Source organism: Ailuropoda melanoleuca, chromosome 2 (genome assembly GCF_002007445.2).
Source record: "Ailuropoda melanoleuca isolate Jingjing chromosome 2, ASM200744v2, whole genome shotgun sequence".
Taxonomy (NCBI): Eukaryota; Metazoa; Chordata; class Mammalia; order Carnivora; family Ursidae; genus Ailuropoda; species Ailuropoda melanoleuca.
The window spans coordinates 92,005,778-92,021,860 of NC_048219.1; the positions used below are offsets into that span (position 1 = coordinate 92,005,778).

Here is a 16,083-nt window from a genome sequence, read left to right on the forward strand (position 1 = left end):
ATTTGCCAATAAAAAATTCATTACAAGAAAAAGCCAATTTCATGTTGGTATCCAGTTAAAAACCACTTGGGCTTTCTTGTGGCCTTGGGATCAAACTCAGATCCCTGCCTCAGAACTTCTCTCCTGGCTGTAACTCTAGGTTTACTTGCAGCTCTCTAAATGAGACACACTAGCTCCTGCTCCTCCCTCTATGCCTACCTCCCACATCCTACATGGATGACTACTACTTATTCTTCAGGAGTCAGTTTAAGTGTCATCTGTAGCTTTCCTGACCACCAAATAAATCCCTCCTCTCTTCCACCTCAGGTGCCCTCTGTTGCCTTGTCACAGCCACCAGGTCCCACTCCCTGACCTCCACCTCAACAAGAGCACTCATTACACTAGCTTGCAGTGTCCAGGGAGCATCTGACTGTCAAGAACCGTATCTTCAAGTCTAGCCCCAGAGCAGGAGTTCAAAGAATATGCACAATGTTCAAATTCTATGCCATCCTTCTCGTTACAGTTAGCCTTCCGACGGCGGCTTGCCTACAAGACCCCACCTGTGGCAGTTCCCCAAGGCTGGAGACCTTGAAGAGGCATGGGTGCTATTGTGAGAACCCAGAGAATTGGCAGCAACTGGACCCAGCTCCAACACCAGAGGAGACATTCAGGTAAAGCTCTCCTTCCTGTCTAGGCCTGCTTCTTCTGTCTGATGAAAGGGTAGAACTTTGAGCTCTAATGGTTGATTATGTCCTTCCTAAACATAAAAGCTGAATGACCAGATAAAGAAGACAAGGAAAAGTTTATTGTGTTGAGCAGACCTTATTTTCATTACAGTACCAGGAAATTCATTCTCAGTTCACCTCAGGTGCAGAGGGCTCTGCATATATTTAGAGCCCCAGTGCTTGTTCCCAAGCAAGGGGCAGCACCTGGACCAATGTTGCATTTGACAGAACAGGATTACAATAAAAGAGAATAGTTATAAAGAAGGTTTTCTAATACATAGTTTTCTTTAAAAATTCTAACATTTTTCATTTTTCTATTGTTTACCTTGTTATTACCAAGGATAATTGGTTGGAAAACATGGTACTTGATAATCTTTTTCTCAAGTTGTTGAACTTAGATTTTGCTACTTTTATTTTGAAGAGGAATTATGCCCCTTCTCTGGAAATCTAAATGGTGACAAGTAAGGCAATGCATAAATTACAGGTGGGATGGTCTTAGCTCTACCCTAACTTGTTTCTTCTTAAATCTTCCATATTTGGCCTCTATGTTACTAGGTAATTTAAGACTCAGGAAATAGCCTCTTGCTTGCAAAATCATTATCAGGGAGTTTAAACTTAATGTGGTACTTTTGGGGAGCATGTAGCTGCTTGAAGCTGATTTTGTGGTTTCTTTTTAAAAACTGTCAGCACTCAATGGCACCCTGAAGAGGACAGATCCACTACTCCATGCACTGACTCACTGCTACCCAGAACTGTCATTTCTGTATTAGATCAAGAGACCAAATACCAAATGAAAGAGAAATTGTATCCTCCAGAGAGTTTGAAATATCAATTACAACCTGAGTTAATGAAGTCTAATTAGCTTGAATTCAATCAGGTAATTACCAAAGTCATGATTGAGATCTTCCCCCACTGCATCAAGGCAGGGAAAACATGAACTGAAGTAAGAAATGTCACCCCACCAAACTAGACACGATAGCTATTTTTAACTCTTATCATCCCACAAAAATATCCCCATAAAATCAAATACTTAAAAAATTATTTAAATTACACAACAATGGAATAGATATTTAAATAACTTCACACACAATGCACCTTCCCTTTGTTGTTGCCAACAAACAGTTTCCATTAAGTGACTTTACCAAAACATTTCCATTTCCATGAAATTTAATGCCATAGCACTAACACTGTATTCCAAAAAATGCACTAGAAATTCCCTTGTAACTCTTGAGTTGAATTATTTCTTTTAATCACTCATGGGAGTTTTAGAAAAGGACTGCTTTTAAGTACCCAAATTTACTCCTAGGGTAGATGTGGGTAAGGGGAATAATTTTACTCATTGCTAGGAGGGCGGTGTCTGACTTATTCCAAATTACAGTGTCCTTCAAGTATAACTCCCAGCTAAAGGAAACTGGGGTTTCCTTCCTATTACTTGGGCCAGTCTCTTCTGAAAACTGCAATGCCACCCCTAGCTTTCGCCCCTTCATTCAGGGACTGAGTCCCTGCAACCAGACAAAAGTTGTCCATTCAAGCACAGCCTCAACACGGTTCATGATATGAGGACTTGAGGACAGGAGAATTCATTATGCTCCATTCCTGGAAACGAGTTCTTAATAATCTTTGCTCTCCCATGAGCTGAGCTGACACAGCACACGGGCCTACCATGAGGCATATGTGTGCCGTAAGTAGGCAAACGTCTGCTTCTGTTTGAAATGCCACAGCTGGGGAGTCTACACTTTATCAACCTTATGGGAAACTGATGTGTCATCGTTCTCAGTGCGGTAAGTATCGAGCACAATTTTAAAACAAACATAGGCATGTCCCCACAGCTCCGGCAGCAGGCTGTGTGCACGGGTTTTGACCTCAAACACCACTGTTCATAGAACATAAAACTCACACTGTTGCGTGTCACTCTGACATGTCACGTTATTTTACATCACTCTGGCACTGATTCAGAAAGAAAATTTTCCATTACGGCATGACGAGAGAAAAAAAACTCCATTACATATAAATAAATGATGGTTAAAAACAACATACTGTGAATAGTTTCCAGAAGCTTGAGCATTTCAGTGCAATCAGCTCTTGCTTCCTGGGGAAGAAAAAAAAAATCTACCCTTTCGGTCACAATTTGCTTTCACACAGTAGAGACACAGACAAAACTGACCAAGACCAAATTTTAGTGGTATTATCATTTCCTAGGGCATTAGAGGTTCATCCTGAAAGATGCTGATGACACATGAACCAAGAGAAGGAAGGAAGGCCCTAGACTACTTCAGAAGCAAATTTGGTCTTACGTAGATTCAACTACTGGTAAGACTTGTATTTAGGGTGGTGATGGATAAGGGCAGTGAGGACACACATTACTACAGAGAACAGATTTCACACTGTACCTTCCTCACATGGAATATGCATAAGACACTTGGTGAAAAGACATGAAGAAAGCTGGCCTGTTCCATGTCCCAAGGGAACCAGCATTTAAAAAGCATACCCCAATGACTTTAGTACTTCTTGTTCAATCTCCCAGAAAATAAACTCAGAAAATGAACAATTCTGTTTATAGTGTAGACTGAAGCGACAGAAGCAGATGCCTCTCTGAAGGCTTAATTAAGCCTAAGATGAAGCTGAACAAATGTTTTTTGCTCTCATTGATTCTATCCCTTCAGCTGCTCTGACCAGGTGAGCAGCAGGGCAGGGGGATGCAAGCTATAGCCTTTGTCAACAGCAATGATTTTGAGGGACCTTTCAGTCTTGGATCAATTTACCTAAAAGTCTTTTGGGCTCCCCTCTTCCCAATTTTTAATTTAATTATAAAAGCAAACTGAAAAGCTCCTTCAGACCGACTCCTAAGCTAATATTTGCTTATGTGAATACAGAAAAAATTAATTATTTAATACTTGTCATAAGACTCTGATTTTTAAAAAAGACTGCAAATCAATGTTCCCTGGAGTGGAAGAGTGAGGATTCAGCTATCCATCTGCAGCCGCTCCTCACATTTTTAAAAAGCAGGCAAAATATTAGAGACAAAAACAGTTTGCACTGGAAGGAGGTGCAGTCCATGGGAGTGCTCTTGCTGCTATACCCTGCAGCCTGGGCAGATGGAGGGAAGGACCTAGAGCCTCATGCTCGCGCAGGCCAACAACATGCCCGAAGATGCCCTGCGGGTGCCTCCCCACATTGCCTACTCACCAGGAGAGGCTACTCCAGAAGGGCCGTCCTGGGCTGCTAAAGTAAAGACACTAAAAGCAGTGACTAAAGGGTTAATGCTGCTTCAAAATATGATTACCTGCAGTCAGAACAGGTGGTGCACGGGCAATTTTGGCAAACCCAAGGCAACCTGCAGCAATAAACTGAAAGGAATATAGAACAGTGTACAGAGAAACATGAATTACACACTCAACATCTCTCCTGTTCTCAGCTCTGGGAGTCCTTTGCAGAGAGAAGTCAAAGCCACCTTTGCCTGGGTCTGAGAGAGGAACCACCCCCCTTCTCCAGGAGCAGAGGGATGGATGATGTGATGACCTTCCTGAGGGAGCCCTGAGCCCTGCGAGATGGGATCTCCAGAGGGGCTCACTATGGCTGTATCCAGTAAGGAAATCAATAACAGACATTTTTTTTAGAAAGTGGGAAGAAAAAGCAGAGACTTTCACAAATACAAAAATTGTTTACAAAACAATTACCTAAAAAGTTTACTGGGGTTGGGTGAGGAATAAGAATCATGTTTTCATTTCAAATTAGTCACATGGTACTAATGGTTTATAAAAAGAGAATGGCCAATTTCTGTCTTCCTCGCCAACGCCCCCCAACACCTCAGAGTCCTCCTACTCCTGATATTTCCCCTACCCTCACCCCAACCCACCCCATCCTGTCCCCAAATTAATTTGCCACGAGCAACCCTGAAGACACATGATTGTTGGTTAGGTTTCAATTCAACAGTGAACCTAATGCTGGGGAAGAGAACAAAAGGACACAGGAGCGCACTGGCATTAACCTCAAGGTGTGTGGTCCTTGGACAAGGCTTCTGGCACACAGAAGCTTCGCCACCACAGTGCAGGCCGCAGACTGAGCTCCACTGCCAGTAAACTGAGGTAAGGAAGAACATGGCGGCTCTGGCTGGTTGGCTTCCTGTGGCAGTACAGCATGTGTGTGCTCTTGGGTGTGGGCACCACAGGACTCATTTTCTTCCAGGTGCCTTTGCCATTTTCCCTTCTGGTTAGAAGATTGCTCTTTACAGAGTCTCAAAAGATCAGCCACTTGTCTTCCTTTGAGGTACAAATCCAATAGAGCCTCAACTCCAAAGATCCAGAGCCCACTGGTGTGCAGAAGTCAAAATCAAATGCTCAGAATCAAAAGGCATGGCATGCCTGCCCAGCCAGTTTATCAGCAGTTGTAAAGACAGATCAGAAAAAACTAGCATTTAATATAAAAAATGTTTTTCAAAAGGTGTAATTTCCTATCCTCTTGTGAATGAAGATCATAACTCTTCTCGTTTCTGAGGTCCTATGGAAAAGGAGAACAATTGAAAATAAAATGGTTTATCTTCAAGTTACAAAAATACAGACTGATTTTTTTTCTGATATCATAACTTATTAATTATGGCCCCACCTCCCTTTTATCTCTTGAACTTTTGGTTTGGTGTGCTTGTATTGTATTTTGAAAACACAAACAAAATTAAAAAGGCCTTTTTGTTTTTAAAAACACTGAAACTACCTGCATACCCCCACTCCAGCAGAACTGTTTTCACAAATACAATAGTTACTTGTGGTAAAAACGCACATATTTTTAGTCAGGATTCTTCTTTTTTCACTCAATAACATATAAACATTTTCCTAAGCAAAAGTGCAGCTCATTTACCATTCTCTATTCTTGGATGTTTAAACTGTTTTTAATGCTTTTGGTTTATAAGTAATAAATTTCTCCATGTATATGACTTTTTTCTTGTGTGGACTCATTTCTTTAAGGTAAATTCTCAAGAAAGGAATTATTCAGGGAATAAAACATGTTAATGGCTCCTGACAGCTGATTTACTGCCTTTTTTTTTTTTTTTAAGAGAGAGGGCAAGAGAGTTGGGGGAGGGTAGGGAGAGAGGGAGAGAATCTTATGCAGGCTCCACACCCAGCATAGAGCCTGACAGCTAGACTCCATCTCAACCACCCTGACATCATGACCAGAGCCAAAATCAAGAGTCAGACACTTAGCCAACTGAGCCACCCAAGAACCCCAATTTATTGCTTTTTAACAAGGATTGCTCTAATGCACAAAGCTTCAGCAAGGCAGACCCAGAACAGTTTCTTCACGATCTCCCCAACAAATGGCATTATCAGTATCAATATTCGTATTTCCTCAATGGAGTATATATTAATGACAGATTCCTTTAATGTGATTATTGTTTCCTCAACTCCACTTATTATTTGTGTTCTCCTCTTATTTGAACAGTATGTCTACATTCCTCACCCATGTATCGACAGAAATCCTTCAGGTTTCACTAATGAATTTCAATTATTCTTATGCTGGATATTCAGCCTCTTGGCCGTGATACATCATGGTACAGTCTTCAGGATGGTTAAGTGAATCACTCAAGATCCATGTTCTGTAATTCCTTTTTTAGAATTAGTTTTGAGCTGAATAAATGTTAAAAACCCAGATCTCAGTTTATTAATAGTTTTAAAAAGGTCACTTTTGTATTCTAATGATTTTTGTCAACTGCATACCATTTGAGATGTACACAGAGTAGGGAAGATATTACATGAAGATTTAGTCCCTTCTATTCTTAGCCTAAATTAAAAACAAACACTCCATTCTCCACTCCAATATGCTTCTTTGAAAGAACATTTTTTTCAAATCAATATGTACTTTGTCTTGATCCTAAATGTGTTCATTTACTAGTGTCTGGAGAGATTTAATAAAAAACCAAGGAAACTGACAAGAGATCCCCAAAATAACGACAGGCTTGTCAGATGGAGGTAAGGACCTAGAGCTTCATGTCCAAGCAGGCCAACATCACACCAGAAGACTCGCTGCTTGTCTTATGTATCATAAAACTCACAAGCCTAAACAACAATAATCTCAATTAAAGCAACTTTTCTCAAAAAAAGAAAAAAAAAAGGCAAAGAAAAGCTTGGACTTTAACTGTATTAATACATACCATTTAGAAGGCCAACTAAAAAAGAAAAATATATACACTGGTTGATGTCAAGATAGAAGGGCTGAGATTCCTTTTATTCATTATTCTATTGTTTTTGCAATAAACATAAATCACTCGAATAAGTACCTCTCTAAGACCAAAGGTTGGACCTACCTTCCCAGCGTGACTCTTGTGTTGTCTTCTCCTTGTCCAGCATTCCCATCTCCTTCTCCCTCTGGAAGCGCGTCTGTAGCTGCTTGATCTCCTGGTCGTAGTCCTGCCACTCTGGGACAATTCGAACAGCTGCTTCCAGCTTGGGCTCTTTGGTCATTGGATTATTACACTGTGAAAACCCAAATCGCATACTTAACCAAGCTGAAGACAGGGCACACTATACGGAATTCAAAGGTGTGTCTGCTCTTGGGTTATAAATCCCAACTGAACAAAAAGAACAACAGTGAGGAACCAAATGACAGATGAGCAGAAGCAATGTGGTAGTGGGTCACGTAAAGCTTCTACAAAGTTGTGGGGAGTGACAGGAAAGCAGGAAAAGAAAGCTCCTGTGGTAAAATCGCAAGGCACAGAGATAATCCCATAAGACAAGCAGTAACTTCACTGATTTTAAGTAGTTGAAACAGCCCCATCAGACACTAGAGGGCTTAGCTGCCTGCTGCAAGCAGCAGAGATCTATGGATGTTGCAAGACGTGCTATAGTCCCCAAACTGCACAACTACAGAGAAGACTAAATAAGACTGTGTGTGTTAATAATGATCTAGTTGTAAATCACACTGGACTAAGATGCAGAAAAGAACCACAGACAGCTTACCAAATCTATTGTTTTTGCCCTTTTCTTAGAGGCATCATCACACCACGTTTCACACCAAAGCCATTCTTGAGGGAGTGATTTAATTGGCACCTGATGGATCATGTTATTGGGCAAATCCTGTTTGGTAAAAAGAAAATAAAACACAACAATCTAAAGTTCTGGGAGAAATTTAAATGACTGCATAGCACATTAGTGATGACAGCTGCTCATTACATATCACACACCAATCACAAATTTTTAGAATTGAAAGGGTCTACCAAAAACCTTAGAGAAGCTAAAATATTTATTTGTCATGTTTTTTAAAACCACAAAATTTAGAAGACTCAAAACATCTACCTATGATAAGCACTTGAAAAACTTTAGCTTAAAACTCACAAGTAACCTGCACCGAGACTTCCCTCCATGAGGGCAATTCTAGGAAAAAATGCTTCTGCCTCTTGAAAGTTAACTAAGCATACAGTGTGGCTTTTCTACTTCACCATTTTGCATAAAGGAAGCTCTGAATCCACCTTGTCAACTTGGGCTTGATCCCAAGTGGATGAAGCTCACATGTTTTTGCACGAACTGTATGCTTTGAAAGCTTTTTTTCCCAGCAACCCTTTTGAGTTTGACACAATAAAATGTCCCACTGTCTTAAGACACAAACAACCAATATGATCCAGAAATTCCACTTCTGGGTATATGCACAAAAGAATTGAAGCAGGGACTCAGATACTTGTATACAAATGTTCAAAGAGGCATTATTCTCAAGAGTCAAAACTGGAAATAAGCCAAATGTCCATCAACAGATGAATGGATACACAAAATATGGGGGGGGGGTGTGTGTTTATGTGTGTGTGTATTTACAATGAAATATTCTTCCATCTTAACAGGAAAGAAATTCTGATAGATGCTATGACATGGATGAAACCTGAAAATGTTATACAAAGTGAAATAAGCCAGGCACAAAAAGGAAAAGTATTGTATGATTCCAAAAGTATCTAGACAGATAGAAAATAGAATAGAGGTTGCCAGGGGCTGGGAAGAGGAAAGAAGGGAGAATTACTGTTTAATGGGTAGACTTTCAGTTTGGGATGATGAAACAGTTCTGGAGATGGGCAGCTGCACAACACCGTGAATGTACTTTAATGCCACTGAACTGTATACTGAAAAATGGTTAAAATGGTAAATTTTATATTACACGAATTATACCTAATAATACAGGTAAAATAAAGACACAGACAAGAAAAATCAAAAAAAACCTGTTACTAGTAAACTTACATTAAGGAAAATTAAATGATATTCTTTAGTAAGATGGAAAATGATCCTATATGGAAGCTCAGAAATGCAGGGAAGAATGCAGGGTAATCGTGTAAGCAAATCTAAATCTTATAAATAGATAATGATCATATTTAGGAGAATAATTTCTGGGGTTTAAAATATAGCGAAATCTCAAATACAAGGCAACAGCCATTCAGGCTGGGATGAGGATAAATGGAATCAGGGAGTTCTAAGGCCAGTACTACTCAAACTGTGGTATGCAGACTGCAGCAAGGAGCTTGCTAGGAATGCAGGTGCTTAGACCAGACCATCTACCTACTTTATCAGGCTATGGGGATGGGGTCCAGGAATTAATGGTTCAACATATTCTCCAAGTGAATTTTTTATATATGCTAACATTTGAGAAGCACTGTTCTATGTTTTACACTGTCTGGTAGGTGGGTAAAATATACCAATTAATATTAGCCTTTGGAATTCAGAAATGCATATTATAATCTTTCGAATAATCATTAAAAAAAAAACTCTAAAAAAGTATATAGCTTAAGGGGCATCTGGCTGATTCAAATGATGGAGCATGCAACTCTTGATCCTGGGGTTGTGAGTTTGAGCCCTATGTTGGGTGTAGAAATTACTTAAAAATTAAAAAATCTTTAAGAAAGAAAAGTATATATACATAGTTTAAGCTAACAGAGGGAAAATGGAATTATAAAAAACGCAATCAATCTGAAATAAACTAAGGCGAAAAAAGAAACAGAATGCATGGAATAAGCAGAAATACTAGAAAAGCCAATCTTACTGGGGAATACATTAACTATAAATGGACTAAATGTTCAAATTAAATGATTGTTATACCAAACATAAAAATCAACAGATATAAGCTATTTATAAGAAACAGAACTAAACATAAGGATAGAGAAAAACTGAAAAGAGAAGGATAAAAACAATATACCACATAACAATAACCGAAAGGAAAACTGGAATAGATGCACTAATATTAGGTGAAGCACACTTTAAGACCCCAGGCCCCCCAAAAATCATTAAAGGTTCAACTGTAAGATACATATGACTTCTCAGTTTTTAGGTACCTAATGATATAGTCTAAAAATACATAAAGCAAAATCTGACAAAACCAGAGATGAGGAAGATACCATAATATAGAAAAATATTTTAAACACAATCCACTCAGTAACTAATAGAAAAACAAATAAACATAAACCCATAATCTGATCTAATGGCCTATATCTAATATCTCCAGGATACAAAACCAAATGAAATGTTTACCAAAACTGATCACATTTGGGTCAACAAATGGGCCTGAAATCATACAGAAGAAATCCTCAAACCATAAAGTAACTGAGTTAGAAATTAGTAACGATATAACTAGAAAATTCCCATGTATTTGGAATAACTTCTACATAACTCATGAGTCAAAGAAGAAATCACACTGGAAACTAGAAACATATTGTACCAAATGACAAGGAAAATGCTACATATAAAATGTGTGGAAGGCAGCCAAAGTTTTGCCGAGACAGAATCTGATCATTTAAAATGCATATAGTAGAAAAGACTAAAAATTATGAACTAAACACCTAGCTCAAGAAATTAGAAAAAAAAATCAACAAATTAAAGAGGTAAGAAAAATAAAGAACAAATTAGTGAAATAGAAAAGAAACATATAGATAGGATGAAAAACATTAAAAGACACTTCTTTAATCCTTGGTGAGGTGATAAAGGAAAAAAACAATAAAAAATGTCAGGAATTTTTAAGAGAGAAACAGAGAGAGAAGACACCTGTATAGATGCTATGGGACTTTAAAAAGATAATTGGAGTGATGAAAGTATTCTGGCTCTTGATACACATTTTCTTTCTTTTTTTTTTTTGATACACATTTTCTAAAACTGATTATACAGTGTACTTACAATCTGAGCATGTCACTATATATAAATTACATTCAGTTTTTAAAAATGAGAGGATAGTACAAGCAACTTCATGATGCTATGTTAGGAAATTTACAGACAACTTAACAAAAACACTGATTAAAAAAGTAATAGAAAATGTCCACTTTCTCGTAACTATTAAAGAAACAAATCATAATTTAAGCACAAAGAAATTAGAGGCTTCACTACTGAATTCCACCAAACATTTAAGAAAGAAATAAAGCCAATCTTATACAAACCAATTACAGGTAAATGAAAAACAAAAATAAAACCACACAACCCAACTCATTAAACCTCAATACCAAAATCTGGCAGAGATATTATAAGCCAATGTCGCACAAACACATAAATGCAAAATTCTTAAACAAATACTCGCCCCCCAAGTCCAGGACTATATAAAAAAAAATAATAAATCAGAATCAGTTGGATTATATAATTCAGAAATTATATTTAGGTATAAAATTAACTATATTTACAGAGTAAAAGAGAAAAATCATATTATTTTAGCAGATGTCAAAAATTTACAAAATTTAAGACGAGATCTCTTAAGTAACAAACAAGGACTAAAAGGAACCTTCTTAATGTGAATAAGCAGTATCTACAAAACATCTATAACAATCATCATACTTAGTGTGAAATATTGAAAAGTTTCATCATTTTGAGTCAAGAATGTCCACTATCAACATTTCTATTCAACATTACGGAAGTCCCTGTAAATAGTGAAAGCAAGAAAAAAAATTTTTTTAATGTAAGATTGAAAAAGTAAAAAAAACTGTCATTATCTGTAGTATACGCTTAAATATATAGAAAAGACAAAAGTATATACAGATTAGCAGGGTAGCTGAATACGACAATGAACAAAAATCAACTGCAATTCTAGATACCAGCAACAAACAGAAACAAAAGCTTTTAAAAATAACTCTAATGAAGATGTACAAGATCTCTGAGGAAAACAATCTATATTACTGACAGAAATTAAACACAATCCAAATATAAAATCCTAGCAATTGTTTTTTTTTTTCCTCCTGAACTTGACAAGCTCATTCTAAAACGTGTATGAGAAAATAAAGGACAAAGAATACTCTAAGGCATTCTTGAAGAAGAGTGAGGTGGGAGGATTTGATTTACTGGGTATCACAACTTATTACAGAACTATATTAATTGAGATATTTGCAGTATGGGTGTGAAGATAGACAAATAGACTAATCAAAAACTAGAAGACCCAGAAATGGATCCATGCATACATGGGTACTTCATCTCTGACAAAGATGGTATCATAGAGCAGTGCATTTCATTAAAAAAAACCCTGATATAATTGCGTATGTACATAAAAAATGAAAGTTGAACTCTATCTCAAACTCCTACTGGAATATAGATTTGAATGTGAAAGAAAAAAACAATAAAGCTCGTATTTTAAAATAGTATCTTTGTGACTTTAATAGGGGTCAAAAAGGATTAACCATAACAGAAAAAAATACTGACCAGTCTGACTACAAAAGATACCATTAAGAGAGTTGAAGTGGGAAATTTTGCAACATATATAACAAAGGATACACTATCAGTATATATAAAGAATACCCATAAGTCAAGAAAAATTTCAAACAACCCAAATACTTAAATAAGCATGTCACAAAAGAGAATACATAAATGGCCATAAACAAACAAAACGGTACTCAACTTCATTATATTAATAATAGAAATGCAAAATAAAACCAAAATGAAGAGCAAAATCAGCAAAAATAGTACAGTAAGGAGCTCTGAAAGTTCACCTCTCCATAAAAGCAGCCAAAAACATGACAAAAATAGAATGAACTTTTTTCAGAACTCTGGAAATTAACCAAAGGTTTGCAGCAACCTAAGGAGCAACTAAAAGCAAACAAAAACTGGTTGAATGTTGATAGAACAGTGAATTTTGAGGCATCTGAACTTACCCTATTCCTATTCTCCTGCTCCGCAAAAAATAACAGCCTACACTCCCATACTGGAGGAAGGAGAACAAGGCTGGAGGTGTTTCAAGTTTCATTCCCAAAGCAGAGCCATTATTTGAAGACTGTACTACATAGGCCTGTTTCTCTTCAATCTCACTTGAACTTAACCCAATGATAAAAAGCTTCTCCTCAACAGCACTTGAGGTTTGTATTAAGCTTTCTGAGGCTGTCTGAAGTGGAGCAAAGAATATACTGAGCAAAATCCTTTTTTTTTTTTTTTTAAGATTTTATTTATTTGCCAGAGAGAGAGAGAGAGTGTGAGAGAGCATGAGAGCACAAGCAGGGGAAGCGGCAGGCAGAGGGAGAAGCAGGCTCCCTGCTGAACAAGAAGCCCAATGTGGGACTCAATCCCAGGACCCTGGGATCATGACCTGAGCTGAAGGCAGATGCTTAACCGACTGAGCCACCCAGGCAACCCACTAAGCAAAATTCTTAACAGGAGAAACCAAAGAATGAGATATCCATAGGAGGCTTTGAAAAGAAAAGATATATTCCCAGGAAAACAGAAGGCCATGCACATGTATAAGGCTCTGAGCATGTTCAGTGGTGTGTGCATAAGCAAGAAAGACCTAATAAAGCCATAAGTTCTCATCTCTGGTTGATCCTGAGGTTCTATGCAACAAAGACAGTAGAGTTGTAAACTGCCTGGCTGGCTGTTGAGGATGTGTCCCAATATGTACCCAGAAGCCGCTGGCAAAGAATGAAAGTCTTGGTCCAAGTCCAGACAAGGAAATCTCTATCCAATTTTAGCTGACCATTAAGCTAATCAGGCAGACCAAAAATACAGACTTCACAGAACTGGTTTAGAAGTCCAAAAACAAACAAAACAACTACTACTGCAATGAGCAGCAACAATAAACCCTGGGAGGGGAGAAAAGTCTGATTTCCAGAGTTGCCACACTATATTACTTGAAATTTTCAGTTTTCAACAAAAACGAAGAGACATGCAAAATACTATATATTACTTGAAATTTTCAGTTTTCAACAAAAACGAAGAGACATGCAAAATACCATATATACAAAACCCATATACAGGGGTAAAAAATAATCAATAGAAACCACACTTTTGGAGGCTCAGACACTGGATTTATAACACGAGGAGTTTATATCACGTATCTTACATATGTTCAAATAGGAACAAAGGAAACCAAGTCTAACAGAACAAAAGAAAGAATGAAAATTATGTTTCAAAAATTAGAGAATAAAGAGATACAAATTATACAAAAGAACTAAACAAAATCTACTGTTGAAAAGCACAGTAATTTAAATGAAAATTCACTACATAGGTTTAACCACAACTTTGAGCAGCAGAAAAAATAATCAAGTCAACTGAAGATAAATCAATTGAGATTATCCAGTCTTAAGATTTTCCATGAGCAGAAAGAAGAATGAAGAAAAATAAACAGAGCTCAGAGAACTGTGGGAAACCATCAAATACATGAACACATACAATAAGAGTCCCAAGAGGAGAGAAAAAGAGGCATAAATAATAATTAAATAAAACTACCCTAATTTGGTGAAAAACATTAATCTACACATTCAAGAAGTTCAATGAACTCCAAGTTGGATTAACTCAAAAGAGACCCAACCTAGCTACATCATAATCAAACTATCAAAAGAATAGACTGGAGATAGTGACTTGTCAGGTATAGGATTCTCAAATTTAACAGCTAATTCCTCATCACAAAACATAGATGCTAACAGTCTGTGGGACAATATATTCAAAGAAAAATATGATTGGGAAAAAAAATGTAAAGCAAGAATTTTATATCCAGCAAAAAACTATCCATCCATCAGGAAAGAAAGAGAGAAAGAAAAAAGAAGAAGAAGAAGAAAGAAGAAGAAGAAGAAGAGAAGAAAGAAGAAGAAGAGAAGAAGAAGAAAGAAGAAGAAGAAAGAAAGAAGAAGAAGGAGAAAATTACACATTCCCCAAGAGTTTGTAGCTCCAGAGACATCTTATCAGAAATACTAAAGGGAGTCCTCTGGCTGAAATGAAAGGGCACTAGGTAACTTGAATCTACATGAAGGAATAAAAAGCACCAGTAAAGGTATGTAGGTAAATATAAAAGATAATATCAATGTATTTCTTACTTAGAGCTCCTCTTCCCCATGGTTTAAAAACAATTATAAACAGCAGTAATTATAAATCTGTGTTGATGGGCATATAATGTATCATACAATGTATATACAATGTATCATACAAACTGTATGATAATAAAAGCATGGGAAGGAGAACACAGCTATATAGGAACAAAGTTTTTGTATACTACCGAAATTAAGTTGTTAGTAACCCAAACTAAACTGTCAGAAGTTAAAGTGTTAATGATAATCATCAGGACAATCACTGAGAAAATAACTCAAAAATATACAGTAGAGGAAACAAGGGATTTAAAATGACAGATGTAAGTCCCCTACTTCACTAATAATTATATAAAATGTAAATGTAATAAATTCTCCAAATGAAAGCCACATAGGATGATATTTCACATATACCAAATTAACAGACTGACAATAAGTACTGGTCAAAGCATGGAGCAACAGGAATTCTTACATGGCTGGTGGGAGTATAAATGAACTACTTTGGAAAACTGTTTAGGATCATCTAATAAAGATAAATATACCAATCTGATGACTTGGTAATTCCACCTGTAGTTGTACACACAACTGAAATATGTGTACATGCGCATCAAGACAGTTATGAATGATCACAGCAGCATTATCCATGGAAGACAAAAAATGGAAAACCCAAATGTAGTATAAACAAAACATAGTACCACTACACACAAAATGGATGGACTGCACAAACATAACGTTAAGCAAAAGAAATTAGACTCAAAAGAGTACAGCTTTTAAGATACAACTGAGGTAGGGGGGAAAAAAATAGGCAAAACTAAACTACAATATTTAAGGATACATGTTAGAGTAGTAATTCTATAAAGAAAAGCATTGAGATGATTACCACCAAAGTAAGGACACTGGAAACTTCTGTTAGAGAAGGATGGCTGCTGGGATGCTAGTAATGTTCTATTTCTTGAACTGGACGGTGGTATATGCACATTTGCTTTGTGGTAATTCATCGATGCATATGAATATGTATATATCGGTATATTTTTGTTTTGTATGCTTTCGTGTATGGGTGCTATATATGACAATAATGATTTTTAAATGTTTAAGGCAGACTTAAGAAAAAATATGTAAAACTAGGTATGTAAAACAAACTACAATCTCACTTCTGAAAAATATTTA

The 16,083-nt window shown here is 36.9% G+C and overlaps 1 protein-coding gene across 1 annotated transcript in view; it reads right to left on the reverse strand.

Annotated features, from left to right (window-relative positions):
- Positions 1-762: 762 nt before the first annotated feature.
- UGGT1 (UDP-glucose glycoprotein glucosyltransferase 1) overlaps positions 763-16,083 on the reverse strand; it is a 126,076-nt gene continuing 110,755 nt past the window's right edge. Inside the window, exons 37-39 of the mRNA XM_034641928.1 lie at positions 7,652-7,768; positions 7,000-7,168; positions 763-5,201 (exon numbers count right to left, since the gene is read on the reverse strand). Of these exons, the coding sequence (XP_034497819.1) occupies positions 5,176-5,201; positions 7,000-7,168; positions 7,652-7,768 (312 nt within the window). The 3' untranslated portion in view covers positions 763-5,175. The remainder of the gene's footprint in view (positions 5,202-6,999; positions 7,169-7,651; positions 7,769-16,083) is intronic.